This window comes from Brachyhypopomus gauderio, chromosome 14 (assembly GCF_052324685.1).
Source record: "Brachyhypopomus gauderio isolate BG-103 chromosome 14, BGAUD_0.2, whole genome shotgun sequence".
Classification (NCBI taxonomy): domain Eukaryota; kingdom Metazoa; phylum Chordata; class Actinopteri; order Gymnotiformes; family Hypopomidae; genus Brachyhypopomus; species Brachyhypopomus gauderio.
The window spans coordinates 8,434,173-8,448,380 of NC_135224.1; the positions used below are offsets into that span (position 1 = coordinate 8,434,173).

A 14,208-nucleotide genomic window follows, 5' to 3' on the forward strand; every position below is an offset into this window, starting at 1 on the left:
TTCTAGGTAATGATGGCAATAGGACCCCCAAAATGTTCCTTTGTCTCATAGTTGCGATTAGTTGCGATTTTGTAGGTTTGGCATTCTGAGCTAAATTGTATCACTTTTGCAGTTCTTTATATGTGTATTTCTGTCCCTCTCCAATTATCGGATTTTCGATAGATTGGGTTGAAATGTGTACTGAACATACAATAAACCCCTACGCATAGTGTGTATTCATATATAGGCATATTCATGTATATATTTGATGCTGTGTTTTTCAGTAATTGCGCTAATAAAGATCAATATTCTTTTACCCAAACAGAAGTCATTTCGAAAAATAATGTTGAAAATAATATCATACAATGTATTGCAGAATTCCGGTGCGTATAATAAGCACAACAAGGCAATAACGTCAAGGTGGTCAAATATGTAGCCTACGTCTAATAACGTCTAGCCATATATTGGAACCGTCACTCTACTACTTTGCATTACAAAGTCTCTGTCTCTACATTGTGGGGTGTCATTTGAACAGTCTTTAGATGTGTTGGTTTAACAGAGAAAACCAACCAGAGGGAGGAAGGAAAGGGAAGTGCTGACATTCTTCCTTGTGAAAAGCGGAGCAGGCGTTCACACCGAGTGCACTCACACAGTCATTAACGTGCTTTTATAAAACCACCGTCAGAGAAGTTGTTTTAAAAACCACCAGTCACCGCTGCGCTTGTTTATTCAGGAAACACGTTTTGTGTCTAAACCGTTGTTTGCACAGTTAGGGATTATTAACTTTCCAATAAACTAAGCCAGGTTCGTATTTAGTCAGTGCCAGAATCATTTTTGCTAAGCTCACGTTACAATTCTTTCTTTCAAAGTAAGGTATAAAAGTCACTCTCGTCCTTATGAACTTTCTTTATCCTGTTTTTTTCATACTTCTTCAGATTTTTCATTTGTCTTTGGTTCTTTGTTAAGAGGAATATAAGACGTTTCATGTCAGCTCTTTAAAAGGACTGATAAAGGTAGCTCGACTACCTGTACGCTTTTATTACAAGGGCCATACGCAGAGCGCGTGACATGGAGCAGTCATACGGTCATACGGAATGACACCGTGCCAAGATGTCAACTGCTGCTGATCACCAAAACTTCGTGAAAATAGACAACGGACTGGACTCAACATCGAGATTTCGGTCGTTACGTCGAGAGCTCTCGGCACGGTACACACTTAATGACTTGGATATGAATAAAGACTCTAAAGTCATGGACATAGGTAAGTCACCGAGGCATCAAAAGTATTGTGTAAGACCGCGATATAAACTTTGAGAGGTTTTAGTCATTTTCACATGTTGAATGAAAATGTGAATTTCGATAGATTATCTGACATTATGTACGCCAGTCTTGTTTAAATACTAAAGTACTGTGAAATGATGGAAAGTGGCCGAATTCTGCTAAGATGAGCACTATAAATCTTAAATTATTAACTCGTAAATCGACTGTTTTGCCTGCCTTGTAGCTGGCAAACCATTACATGAAGAATGTAACTGACCAGTCTGTTCAGATGGCAGCAGTTGAAATACATAGTCTACATAGATGTTTTCTTTCTAGAGCATAAGCCCTTGAAAGGAACAGGGACTGTTAAAGGGTCCTCTGCAGCTTCTGAAGACAGTGTCCCCACAGGTAAAAGTGCCAACCTCACAAGACTGACAGAATGTGACCGGTGAAAGTGAGAACACCTCAATAAATACACAAGCTCACTGTACCCCTTGTTACAGGCTACTAAGTTAGAATACTGGTGACATAAGTCTTAAGAGAACTTATATGACAGAGTTAACCATGGGGTTCAGAGCAGTGAAATAAGTGCTCACTGTTTCAACATATTATGCACGCCACCATTTCTTAATGTTTTCTGATCCAATTGCAGTAAACGTGTACAATAAATGTAAAATGTTCCCCATCGTCCCAGATAAAATATACAGCTACGTGCTAATATCTGTACTCAAATGAGTGTCGGCAAAAGTCACAGTGACCATCTCTGTGATGTGTTGATGTTCCCTCAGACCAAAAACAAGAGGCACAAAAGTATTTCAGTTATTTAAATCTCAAGAAGGAATTCTATGAAATTATACCTTGAACCATACACATCTGCTTAACTGTCACTTATTAATCCTGTCTGTCAGCTACGTATGCTGACATCACATGACTTGAGTAAAGACTTGCTTCCAATAAGTCATGAATTAGAGTCTTATTTTTGGAGGGGGGGGGTGTTATTTAGAGGCAAATCATTTGTGTACATAAAGGCAGCTTTGTGGGTGCAGGATGGGGAGATGGATAGCATGGTGTGTTAACTGTCAGGTTCTTCCTGTTGGAGTGTTGGCTCTACAGCTGGCTCTGGTGGAAGGACCGGACCGACTTCCTGCTGACAAGGGCACACAGGAAGTGCTGTGCGGGAAGCTGCGTGTGCTGGAAGCTGACCTCATGAAGATCACAGACCTGATTACTGTATGGTTCACAGTACTGAGAGCATATACATTTAATTGACCGTACACTCTAGCAAAACAGATTACAGCACTGGTAGTGATGGAATTATTTTATATACTGAATAATCACTATTATGTAAGGGTTATTATTCAGTACTAAAAAGAATGAAAATTACTATATACTGTCAAATCTTTTTAAAATTCCTGAATAGGAAATGTTCAGTGTCATGTAGACTTACAGTTTCTTATCTGTCTTAAGGAACTCTCTGCCCATCTGGTCTACATTAGCAGTGAGGAAAGGACAATATTTATCATTTTCAAAACATTGGAAGAAATATGGAAGTTCAGCACCTACTACAAACTGGGTTCGTTTTATTTTAAGCTTGATTGTCAGCAAGCATTTAGAGCAAGGTAGTATCATACTAGTGAGTATTCCGGTACCTATATGCTACTGCCAATTTTGACATGAAATGTTCTGCAGGCTTTTTGGGTCAGTGCTTGGAGAACCTTCTTCTGGACCAGGCATTCTGGCTCAAAACTTTAGACCAAGAAGATTCAGGCATTGAGGTCTCCATTAAAGAGGAGACACTTAACCTAATGTACAAAGGCTTTTTAATGCAAGAAGGTAACACATATTCTGACAAAATTATACGCATGTGTTGCTTACAATAAATTCAAGCAATTATGAAGAGCATATACACTCTATTAATTACCAAGAAACATCCTACCTTGTAGTAACCTTTGATCAAACTGAACTAGAATGGTCTTCACCGAAGAACATAAAAGTAGTCTACTGAAAACGATGCGTGTTGGATTCTCTTTCAGGCTCATTTTTTGGGAGTTGTACAGTCAATCAGATGTTTGATAGCTCCACATCAGGCAGTGACCTTTACCTGGAGACGGGCGACATTGTGCTGTTTGAGCCCCCTTTCCTAGGCTCGGGATGGACCGTGCTGTCCTTGACCGATGGATCAAGGGGAACTAAACCCAAGCCGGCACTGGAACCAGTCATTCCCTTTCACGAGTAAGTGAAGTGAGGTGTTGCTCTGTAAATATTGAAACTGTGCACCCTGACTCATTTACTTCTCTCATTTCATTTGCCCTTAGGTGGTTTCTTAAGTCCTGTCCTGAGAATGTTCTGGTTGGTAGCAGAAAGGTGTGCTGTGATCTTCCATTCCAACTTGGTAAGGAAAGACAATGGGCCTGAAAGTCGGTTCCTAATCAGTTCCCTCTACACTACTCAAAAAAGTAACCATGAATCCCCTCCTACCAGCTGTAGGTGTCTGTGAGTCCAAAGAAGTGTATGATGGGAATGGGCCTGACGAGCTGAGTTTTGAGGCCGGTGATCGAATCGTTGTCCTTGGCCTACTGGTCACCTGCTTCGAGTGGTTCGTGGGAAGGCTGGAGCGAACTGGTAATATAGGACTCGTCAAGACAAGCTTGGTCAAAGCAACCAATACTCTTTGTGAGTAAGTGTCTCTGTGCTAATAAGACCACTACATTACATTTACACCATTTTCCAGACGGTCTTAGCCAGTAAAACGTACATATTCAGTATGAATAATTTTGTTCCTTGGGAAACACAAACATTGTTTGAAAAGTGTTGCTGGGCCCTACGTCTGTTAGCTCCCAGGTGAGCTGCAATTGTTCAGAGTCACTTCATTATTCACTTCATGCATCTCCTGCTTAAAAGAGCAAGAGCTGAAAATTACAAAACTGGGTCACCACTGAAATTGTTAATGCCTGTCAGTCAGTCACAATTATAAAGCCTTTCTGCAGGGTTCAGCAAGCCAAGGCAAAGATTAGACTTAAGTTTGCATTGCAGGGAAACAATACTGAAAAGCAGTACGTCATTGTGCAGGACATGGAGTTTCAGCATCAATAAAGCAATGAAGCCTTGAAGGGCATGTAATAAACTAGCAATCTTTGCAGACCCATCATCATCATTCAATGGCAATGCTAGATTTTTGGTTTTATACAGTCCCAGATTTATTTAAAAAGTTTTAAACGTATATTGTAGCATTAATGAACAACCTTCAAAAAGTTCGTGTGAAACTAAAAAACAGAGGGGCACAAAGCCACATTCAAATGTTTGCTGGATTGGATTGTATCCCTTCTTTGTGTGCCATAGAAGGTTGGGCCAAGGAATTAGTAGACAAAACCAAAACTGTCCCTTTTTGTGTGAACAGGAACTTAAGGGTGGACTGTTTTTTTATACAATAGATCAGATGAAATCTTTCTAAAAGAAGAAGACAGAAAACTTTTTACCCTGGAAGAAGAGAAGATTAAAGAGGAAACCATTGTTTTGCTGAACAAAACATGCCAAAGTGATGTGGCTACAGTCTACAAACTTGGTAAGCTGTTTTCTTCTGCATTATAAACTGCCCAGTACCCAGGGAAGCACTCTTGGAGGTCTGAGGCTGGCCGTCACACTGCCGGCCACACCTTGCTCAGACCTGGTGGACAAGACGGCACACATAAGCACTTACAGATCACCCACAAAGCCAACTTTCAAATGTCACTGAGCACAGTAGCATGGTTATAGCAAAGAAGCACGGGTTGACCATTTAGAGTCACAGCGCAGCACGCTAGTACACAGCGAACAAGCCTGACCTTTCAGGGCCGAGTTGTGAGGCTGACACTCTCCAGACTAACTGAGCTGGTGGAGATGCTGCCTCTTGTATCTCTGCAATCGGCAGAAAGGTTAATCAGTCATTAAGTGCATGCTTTTATTAAAAAAAATATTTTAGCTGGCTGAAAATATGCTTTCAGGATTACAATTTTTCTACTTAATAACAAAATAAATGCACAAGTATTTTGTTAAAACCCCACGCAGAATAACCTTACACACCTCAAGAAAGAAATACACAATACTCCAATCTAAAAACATTCTGCTTACATTCATCATTTGTAACTAGAAACTAGTATTACAAGGATAGAAAAGCACCTTGGTCCCAGTCTTCATCACAGGCAGGAATAGTCCAGGTATCGACAGCAACCTGAAATTTGTGCTGGCTCTCAGCAGTTACCACTAAAATATACAATAAAACCTCATGAAACAATGCAGTATTACCATGGGCGTTAAATAGATGTGATATAATAACAGCGCATATGTATTAAATTTGACATGTAAACTACAGTCTACTCAGTATTGCCACTTAAATACTTAGTAGAGTAGACTGAGGTATTAGAGTAAAAACATACACTTACATTTACTTAAACGTTTTTGTTTAACATCAACTCTCCTGTATGGATTTGTTAGGCTTAGCTTAATACAAATGTGCATTACCAAATGCAAAACAGCACATAAGTGTGAAAAATTCATTTTATTATAAGTGAAACATTATATCTAATTCTGAGCTGTAATCAAGATTAGTGCCAGCTCACCTCTTAATTTCTATGCTAGGTGAAACACTGCCTGTCAGGTCTTACCATAGTCATTACTGATGGAGCATCTGTCCGTGCAGTTGTCCATGTGATCAGAGGCCTCGTACTTGTGCATGAGATGGCGAGCATTAAATGGACACGTCCAGAGCACACTGGCCAGCTGAGGGTGGTTCTAACAACAGCCAATCACATTACAACAGATGACAGAGGATCACCTAGCAATACTGAATAGATTAGGTATACTTTTCTACTCAAGTTCACATTCTGCTACCACATTTGTAAAATAAATTATAACAAGTGTCAATGTTGTAAGGCATAAACGAATCGAAATCTTCAGTCCGAATGCTCATATTGTTTAATAAACAAACTGCTTGTCTGACAAAAGGTGACTTGCACACCCTTCCCATGTTAGGCCTGTTGTTACAGATTCAAGTAAACACAGATAACTGCCAAGGTCAAGATAGTAATCTACACTGCTGCTAAGGAATCTGCAGATTCACTAATATGCGTGAATGACCTTTCTGAAACATCCTGTTTTTCCATCAATGTTGTGTGCTTCACATATGTATACATATATAAACGCTAAAACTAAAACATGCATGATAATAAAACGTACTGTAAGAACATGTGCATATAGCTTTTACCATATGGTGGCAAACAAACGGCACACAAGGATACAAATGATTATGAACTTGTGAGTGACAGAAAAAAAGACAACTTTTGTCTTAAACCAACCTTCTTGCACTTGAGAAGATGGTATGGAAACCGACATGCCCGGATTTTATGACTTGGATCGTAAGGACACTGAAGCAGTTTGTCAGGGTTACAGTATGTTTTATCTGTGGACGAAGACGTGGGATGAAATTCTTCAATAAAAAATGGCTGCAGGCCATTTGAAGTAGCTAAGTGGTTCCTGTTTAAGAACTTTCATTACCTTGGTTATCTTCCCAGCGAGGAACTGGTTTTTCTGCAGGACCCCTGGTATTTGATCTTTTGGAGGACATCCTTTTCTTCTTCACACGGTGTGTTTGCCTAGGGTTAGGGTTCTAGGATGAGCGTATAAACCTTAGAACAACCTTTTTTGGCAATATATTTTCAGCATGTTGGCGTATTAGCGCGAGATCTTGGCTAGTTAGCGACATGAAACTACGTTTTAGATCTAGATGCTTTCGGCTCGACAATAAATTACAAATTACATTTGAGATCATTATGATCTAGTTAAATAGTTAATTACTCGTGAAATACAAAGGCCAAATCTCACAAATCTTCTGAATTCACGAGGCGATGGACAGCCAAGACGAGTTTCGGATTTAGTCTGTTCAAACGCAATCTTGCGGATTGCCGCGCAAACATTCTGCATAATCTGATTGGCTTCGTTGTAGATTGACTACTAATCCGTGGCGGAGCCGCCCCCATCAAATTATCCAAAGACTAAATGCTACTTAGACATATAAACTTAAGAAATTATACATTGCAAAAGTATTATGAACCTAGTAAAGCTGACCATTATCTTTTGCCATTTAAACCATTCTTGGTTCATTTAAAATCAGGAAATACATCCGCTGAATTTCTGTGACATTACATATATGACGTATACTTGCTGTGTGTGGGGCGCCGGACACGCCTACTTTTATCGGTAGCCTATCAGTATCGTTAATTATTTTCCTCTTATGTGATTGGACAGCTCTTTAGCTGACTATTAGGACCGGGACGGTTTAGCAGTTTACATTTCAAATTGGCACATAATTTCTTCCAAATGAAGTAAAATTCAGTTTTATCCTTACAAACAACCCCCTTTACCATGCGTTCTGTTGATGTAAAAAAGGATAAAGGAACTTGGAGCAGACAAATCCAGTTTCAGGGTTCATAAGGGTGCTTGAAATCCTTGAAAATGCTTGAATTTTAATGCAAAAGTTCTTCAGATTAAGATGTGCGTTTTGAAAATAAACTACCATTTAAAGAAAATATATACTTGCTTGGTAGCTAAGATAGCTACCAGAGCAAATATTAAAGCATATATTAATACGCCAACAAATTTATGTAATACACTTATTTTCTGCTGTTACCAAACACGTGCAATCTCGCTGGGATATGTGTGTAACCTTTTTTGTACCTTTGTATGTGTTTTGATTTTTCAGTTTGTTTGCGCCCCCTTCAAAACTTTTAGCACCAGCCGCCACTGCCTAATAAATATAAGGCTTTACAACCAACAACACAAGCATGCAGTATTTTAGTAAAATCTTATTGCACATTTTTTTTGTTTCCAACAGATTTGGCAGAGCCAAGATCACTTGAACGTAGGTGACATTTGTGTGTGGCTCCTAATAATCTATAATTACTTATATATTTATGATAATACCTAATATTTAAATGCTAAAACTACAGGTTAATACATGTCTTTTTTTTCTTTTTTGTTTGTTTTTTTTTTAGATGGCCCCACTACCAACAGGACTGATTACATTGATGTGTATGTAGACCTAAAAATTAAAATTAGCAGTATTTTCAGCGACATGCATGAGCCACATAGAAATGAGATTCCACTGGACATTAATGAGCTCCAAACAGACGAATCCCATGAGACACGGTTGCCCCAAGGAATCCCACATTTTCCGGTGTGTTCAGAGATTAAACGCTCCAGCCCAGAAGGACAGCGTTCCCTGCTCTCATTCCTGGGCAGCCGTGACCACCAGCCGGAGTTCCGTCTCCTCTACAGCGCATACCCAGAATTCCTGCTTTTGCACTTCTACGGCTACTCGGACGAGGAGGAGCTCGTGGAATATTTAGGTGTTGCTCGAGAGAACGCAAAAAAGAAGCGTATGTCATGGGCTCAGTGCAGAATCTGTTTCCTCCTGGGACAGCTGTGCGCAAGCAGGCAAAAGTTCTCCCAGGCGCGGGTTTATTACGAGGAGGCCTTAAGTGTGCCCAGAGACTATTTTACAGACCTGCATCTCCTCTCTGCCATCTACTCCAACCTGTCTCTGATCTATCTCACACAGAAAAATACAGAGAAGTATTTTGTCATGTCGGAACGCTTCGCTGCCTTGCTGATGGCCATGTGTGACTGTTTGTCAGGGTCAGAGGACCCAGAGGTGCTGAAGTGCTCTTTGAAACAAGCGATTCTGTCCCACAACGAGCCCGCGGAGGCCCGACTCTGCTTCCTTCTAGCAAAGCTGCATCTGATGCTGGGAGACAGCATGAGTGCGGTGCCTTTCATTGAACGGCTGCAGACCCTGGCTGACAAGATGCCTGGAGCCTGCGATAAGATGCGCAGCCATGGCTTCTTATTGCTTGCAAGGCTTTATAGTGACCATCATCTTCCTCACCTGGCTGAGAGCTCCGCACGACAAGCGTGTCTTCAGGTACATGCTGCGCAATGTTGCACAAGCCTGTGGTCACAAGACCCGGCAGGGCGTATACTGTTGAATGAAAACAATACTTTGTGCAATGCAGTTACCATTTAATTCATTTTTCTCAATTCATGCAGGTGTCTTCCTCAGTTACTGACTGCTTCTGTGGCGTCTCTCTGCTGCTGGAGAACGCGCAGACGCTGCACGGTGTCGACATCCCGGCCCAGGTGGCTCCATGTTTGAACCGGGCTGCAATGTTATCATCTGCCGCCATGGAACCCAGCCTGGCGACCGCCCACGCCCTCTGCCTGTCCTGGCTCTTCCATCAGCATGGCATGACCGACAGGGCCGTGCGCTACATGTGTGGTCTCCTCAACCAAGTGGCCTTTTCCTGCCTGGGCCAGCCGGACACCACGGCCCTGCTCATGTGGCTGGCTTGGCTGTACATCTGTAACCAGCAGCACTGCTCCGCACTGGACGTGCTGGACGCCATCCTGTCTACCCTGCCTGAGCACTGCACCACACAGCTGGAGGGTGTCATCTACAACATGCGTGCCATCGCCCAGAGGCGTACCGGCGAGGTGAAGCAGGCCGCTGAGAGCTTCCGGGCGGCAGCCGAGGTCTGCGAGGAGTTTGAGGCCACGCGAAACTGGGCTGTGGCTCTGGCCAATTTTGGCTTCTTGTGTATGCGAGTGAAGGCAAAGAGGGTGGCGGAGAAGTACCTCACCCAGGCCGTGCAGCTGTTCTCAGAGCTCGAGGATGATGGCCATGAACTCGGCTTCATTGCTGTGCTCCTGGAGCTGGGCAGGTTCTACATCTCCCAGGGTTCCTGTGAGAAGGGGAAGATATGCTACGAGTGGGCCCTGTTGATTGCCATCCTCCATGATAACTCTGAAAGTAAGCAACTTTGGGTCACAAGGCCATGCCTGAAAAAAAGGTACCAGAATTGTGAATGCTATCTTCAACCTGCAAAACAAACAGGGAAAAAAAGAAACTCCATTTTTAAATCCACTGCAGTCACAGAAGGTGGCCATGTGAGCTGAAGTTTCAAATAGTGAATAATGGTGATTTACAAAATGCAAATTGACCTTGAGTCTAGAGAGAATATAGTCTGGGTGCCATTCTCTGTGACTTCCTCCAGGGAAATACCTGGAGCCTTTCCTGTTAAATGCCTGAGCATCCACCCTGTCTACACCTGTGATTTAGTCTCTTAATCTGTCCCTCTTCAGGCCAGCTGCAAGCTACCCGTCACCTGTGCCACCTGTACAGCGACGTGTGCCCTGACAAGGCCCAGTGTATCACCTATAACGAGCACCAGCTGAGGCTGCTGCGCAAGACGGGAGACAGGAGCCTCGAGGCTGAGATACTGGAGGAGATCAGCCAGCTGTACTTGAGCCTATGCACAGAGCTGTGAGTGCAGATGGTGGAGTGATCGACTGAATGGTAGAATGCCATGAAACCGCCAGACACGGCGATTACTTCTGAGCTTTTTTTTTTTTTTTTGCTAAGCGCAGGATGTGGATGATAGATCTAGATCTGGAGTGATTTTTGCGGTCCGACACGCCAGCGGTTTCTCTTTTTTTCATCTTATTTCATCGCAGGGCAAATAGGTCTGCGCTGGAATGTACCAAAAGAAGCCTGGGGATCTTCATCGACCTGGGGAGGAGGAGGAAGGAAGCACATGGCTGGCTACAGGCAGGAAAGATTTACCACATCCTCAAACAGACAGAGCTGGTGGACCTCTATGTGCAGGTAATGTTGGGCTGGCAGCATTTTGCACACCCTGGCCCAGATTCCAGTCCTAAATTTAAATGGCTTAATTTATTTTATCTCGCACAACAGTGGCAAATACACCTGTACAGTACTAAGGCCCATTTGAGTGTCCTGATAAATATCCTAAGAAAAACAGAGTCGTTTTCTTTGCTGTGTTTATTTTGGGGATTACGTTTATTCATTCAGCAGATGCCTTTTATTTAAAGTGGCTTATGACTCAGGCTCACACCAGCGCAAGGTTAAGGCAGGATGTCAGATGTTACCTGGGGCTGGAAGGCTGTATGATGTAGTTCTCTGCTTTTGACATGTCCTGCATGTATGATCTAATCAACACAATTTTCCCTAACCCACTACCAAACTATTAATAACATCTTCATAGCATTTTGATGTTTTAGCTAGATGGCACAACATCCTGAATGGTGCTAAATTAATACAGGAAGCTCTATTACATGAAGCTCTTGGACTGGGTTCCTGTATTATTGTTTGTATTATCGCTCTTTGGGTGACAGGTGGCACAGGACATTGCCTTGAGCACAGGGGACACACTCTTCATTCTGGAGCTGCTGGAGATGGCGGGGGACATGTTCTTCAACAGCACCCAAGACCGAGAGAAAGCAGTGTGCTTCTACAGGGTAGCTCTGACACTTTGTACATAAAGGGTGATCAGTGTGCACATCAGACCTAACGACACTTGATGTTAATACTAAAGGGCCATTAATGTCACGTAAGTTATTGAAAATGCTGTATCATGTGTGGTCTTATGTATGTATCAATGCTGTATCAAGTGTGTGTGTATGTGTGTGTATGTGTGTGTGTGTGTGTGTGTGTGTGTGTGTGTGTGTGTGTGTGTGTGTGTGTGTGTGTGTTAGGACCGAGCCCTCCCTATTGCAGTGAAAACAAGCAGTGTGCGTTCCCAGCTCAGGCTTTGCAATAAGCTAGCAGAGTTGCTGCTACAGCTGGGAGAATACGTGGAGGCTCTGGAGTATGCACAGACTGCATTAACCATCAGCACCAGCCTGGGTAGGGTGAACACACGCGAACACAATGTTTTGTCCACCAGGTGTCACTATATCCCACAGATTTAAACCACACAATTACCTGCTAATTATTAATGTTACAACTTAGAATTCTCTTAGAACCATTATCTTACATATTTGTACTTTTATCCCACAAATGTTTCTCTGCAAGTAAGAGTGTTAAAATTGATCCTATCTGCTGAATGGACTGTGCTGATTATTCCTCACTTATGTTGCTTTTGAGCCATCACTTTGGGCAATCACCCAGTCGGCCAGGTTATATAAGAAAGCAAGCCACATCTGTTAAACACATGTTTAAATGCAGGTCTGTACTGTAGACCTTGTCATACAAACATGCACCAAAATAAATAGATATTTTAGATCATGGAGTAAACGTGTGTGTTTTTGTTTAACAAGTCTGAGGACCACTGGATTTTATGCCTATGCATAAACATGCTGCTGTTTGCCTGAATACAGATACAGTTACAAATAGAACTATGTTCATTTGGACATGTGCCAGATTACCTTACACTTTACTTGCTGTTATGCTCGTAGCTGACTGTTTAAATGAGCGGGTAGCATTCCACCGGCTGGCCACCCTCTACCACTGCCTGAGTCAGTTTGAGATGGCTGAACACCACTTCCTGAAGGCCCTCTCCTTGTGCCCCTCGCCCCTGCAGTTCGACGAGGAAGCCCTCTACTACGTCAGGGTGTATCAAACTCTAGGAGACATTATTTTCTATGACCTAAAGGTAAGAGAGAAACGCTATTATATTATGAACTATCTTGTGGCTCAAAGTTCAGCCAGAAGAGGGCAGTATAGGGCAGGCCTGATTTCTGGGTAGCTGTGATTAATATTAATTAGTGAAATTAATGTCAATACTAAACTGACACTTAATAAAGTTAAGACAAAATGTCTTCTGATATTTATATTGAATGAATTATTTGTGAGAGTTTTCCTTGAGCCTTAGCCCTCAAGCCTCTAGCACTCTCTTTACCTCAGGACCCGTTTGACGCAGCAGGCTACTACCACCTAGCCCTGGCGGCCGCCATGGACCTGAGCAATAAGAAGTCTCAGCTTGAGCTGTGCACTCGCCTCGCCACCATCTACCACAACTTCCTCATGGACCGGGAGCTCTCCCTGCACTTCTACCAGCGGGCACGAGCGTTCGCCACCGATCTCAACATCCGCCGCATCAACCTAGCACCAGACCAGAGCTTCCGCACCACCTCCCAGTACAGGCTCGCAGCCCGGCCGGAGGCGTAGCGTCGGCCTCGAGGGCTTCTTCAGTTCAGTCTATGCGTTTGCTCTGTGCTGAGTAGATGCTTTGGGTGCTGTGCGGATTCCTGCCATTTGCATCGATGTGACTTTACATTAGTATGCACCCAGGAGACAGAAGGCCTGGATGACTCAACAGGGCATTTTAGTGAAGGGAATAGAGTCCAGGACATTGTGGACAACAATAAAACCTCAATGTGCTGTAGAAGTCAGGTGTTACAGCTCAGTGCCATAATGTGAATGCATGTAAAAGCCGGCTGGCTTTTTGAGACATCTTAAATTGGGATTGATTTTCTAAGGAATTTAATCAATGTACATAAGACTGCATAGGACCACTGTGTAATACATGTCATGTTTCAAATCTGTTTCATTGTACGTTAACAGCTCATCTGTTGTGTTTGTCCTTGATTTATACAAACATGTATATTTTTCTTTTTCAAAATAATGACAATAGAAAAAACAGAACAAGTCCATAGGCCAAGTATAATGCTTAATGCTTGGTCTGAGTTCTACTGCATTAATTTTAATTGTAGATCACTAAGGTGATGTTTTATGCGGCAGCAGTAGCAGCTCTTCCAGTAGTTAGTGTAGCCTTACCTGTTGTACTGTGACTGAATTTTAAACCAAGGCTGCAAGCTCAATTTCCCCCTGGAATAAAATGAAAACATCTTAGCACAAGGGTAGCTCTGTTTACACGAAGTGCTTAAAGATTATTAATGGCTGACTATAAAGTTTTAAAATAGACGTATTCATGGATACTGAAATGCTACCATTTGATAAAAGAACTTATAAAAGCCAACTAAAATGTGACCATTTCAAATGCATGCAGTCGTCTACGTAGTCGCCTGTACCCTTGGAATAAACCATAAAAGGTGTTGTGGCGAGAACGGTGCCCATTTTATAGCGCATTACTTGACAGCAAACATTTACTGGTGCCTGACGGCCAAAGGAAACCGTCT

General features: G+C 42.5%; 2 protein-coding genes across 7 annotated transcripts; one reads left to right on the forward strand and one right to left on the reverse strand.

Annotated features, from left to right (window-relative positions):
• Positions 1–698: 698 nt before the first annotated feature.
• On the forward strand, positions 699–13,614 carry sh3tc1 (SH3 domain and tetratricopeptide repeats 1). Of its 2 annotated transcripts, none has more exons than XM_076972508.1 (18): positions 699–1,240; positions 1,576–1,647; positions 2,339–2,469; positions 2,707–2,812; positions 2,929–3,072; positions 3,273–3,471; positions 3,555–3,631; positions 3,721–3,916; positions 4,671–4,801; positions 8,105–8,131; positions 8,265–9,193; positions 9,319–10,078; positions 10,411–10,591; positions 10,783–10,933; positions 11,464–11,586; positions 11,824–11,974; positions 12,526–12,722; positions 12,974–13,614. In XM_076972508.1, exons 1-18 carry the CDS (start codon positions 1,090–1,092, stop codon positions 13,235–13,237), a joined length of 3,990 nt encoding a protein of 1,329 aa, XP_076828623.1. In that variant the 5' UTR covers positions 699–1,089; the 3' UTR covers positions 13,238–13,614. The 2 variants fall into 2 exon arrangements, with proteins under 2 accessions (XP_076828623.1, XP_076828624.1); XM_076972509.1 differs by having other exon boundaries at positions 1,226–1,240; positions 2,323–2,469.
• Positions 3,274–7,445, reverse strand: LOC143474873 (gametocyte-specific factor 1). Of its 5 annotated transcripts, XM_076972511.1 has the most exons (8): positions 7,096–7,271; positions 6,769–6,866; positions 6,570–6,673; positions 5,880–6,006; positions 5,395–5,478; positions 5,061–5,133; positions 4,799–4,903; positions 3,274–4,686 (listed from the first exon to the last, which is right to left on the reverse strand). In XM_076972511.1, exons 1-7 carry the CDS (start codon positions 7,248–7,250, stop codon positions 4,822–4,824), a joined length of 723 nt encoding a protein of 240 aa, XP_076828626.1. In that variant the 5' UTR covers positions 7,251–7,271; the 3' UTR covers positions 3,274–4,686; positions 4,799–4,821. The 5 variants fall into 5 exon arrangements, with proteins under 5 accessions (XP_076828626.1, XP_076828628.1, XP_076828627.1 ...); XM_076972513.1 differs by lacking the exon at positions 7,096–7,271 and adding an exon at positions 7,339–7,445 and having other exon boundaries at positions 3,274–4,903; XM_076972512.1 differs by lacking the exon at positions 7,096–7,271 and adding an exon at positions 7,339–7,425 and having other exon boundaries at positions 3,274–4,903; positions 6,769–6,880.
• Positions 13,615–14,208: the final 594 nt, after the last annotated feature.

Coding starts and splice junctions, on each gene's coding strand:
- sh3tc1 (XM_076972508.1), top strand. CDS start 1,090: ATGTCAACTGCTGCTGATCACCAAAACTTCGTGAAAATAGACAACGGA. Junction 3,472..3,554: donor CCAGTCATTCCCTTTCACGA/GTAAGTGAAGTG, acceptor ATTTGCCCTTAG/GTGGTTTCTTAAGTCCTGTC. Junction 11,975..12,525: donor AACCATCAGCACCAGCCTGG/GTAGGGTGAACA, acceptor TTATGCTCGTAG/CTGACTGTTTAAATGAGCGG.
- LOC143474873 (XM_076972511.1), bottom strand. CDS start 7,250: ATGGGGGCGGCTCCGCCACGGATTAGTAGTCAATCTACAACGAAGCCA. Junction 6,007..6,569: donor ATCTTCTCAAGTGCAAGAAG/GTTGGTTTAAGA, acceptor GGCTGTTGTTAG/AACCACCCTCAGCTGGCCAG. Junction 5,479..5,879: donor CTCCATCAGTAATGACTATG/GTAAGACCTGAC, acceptor TGTATATTTTAG/TGGTAACTGCTGAGAGCCAG.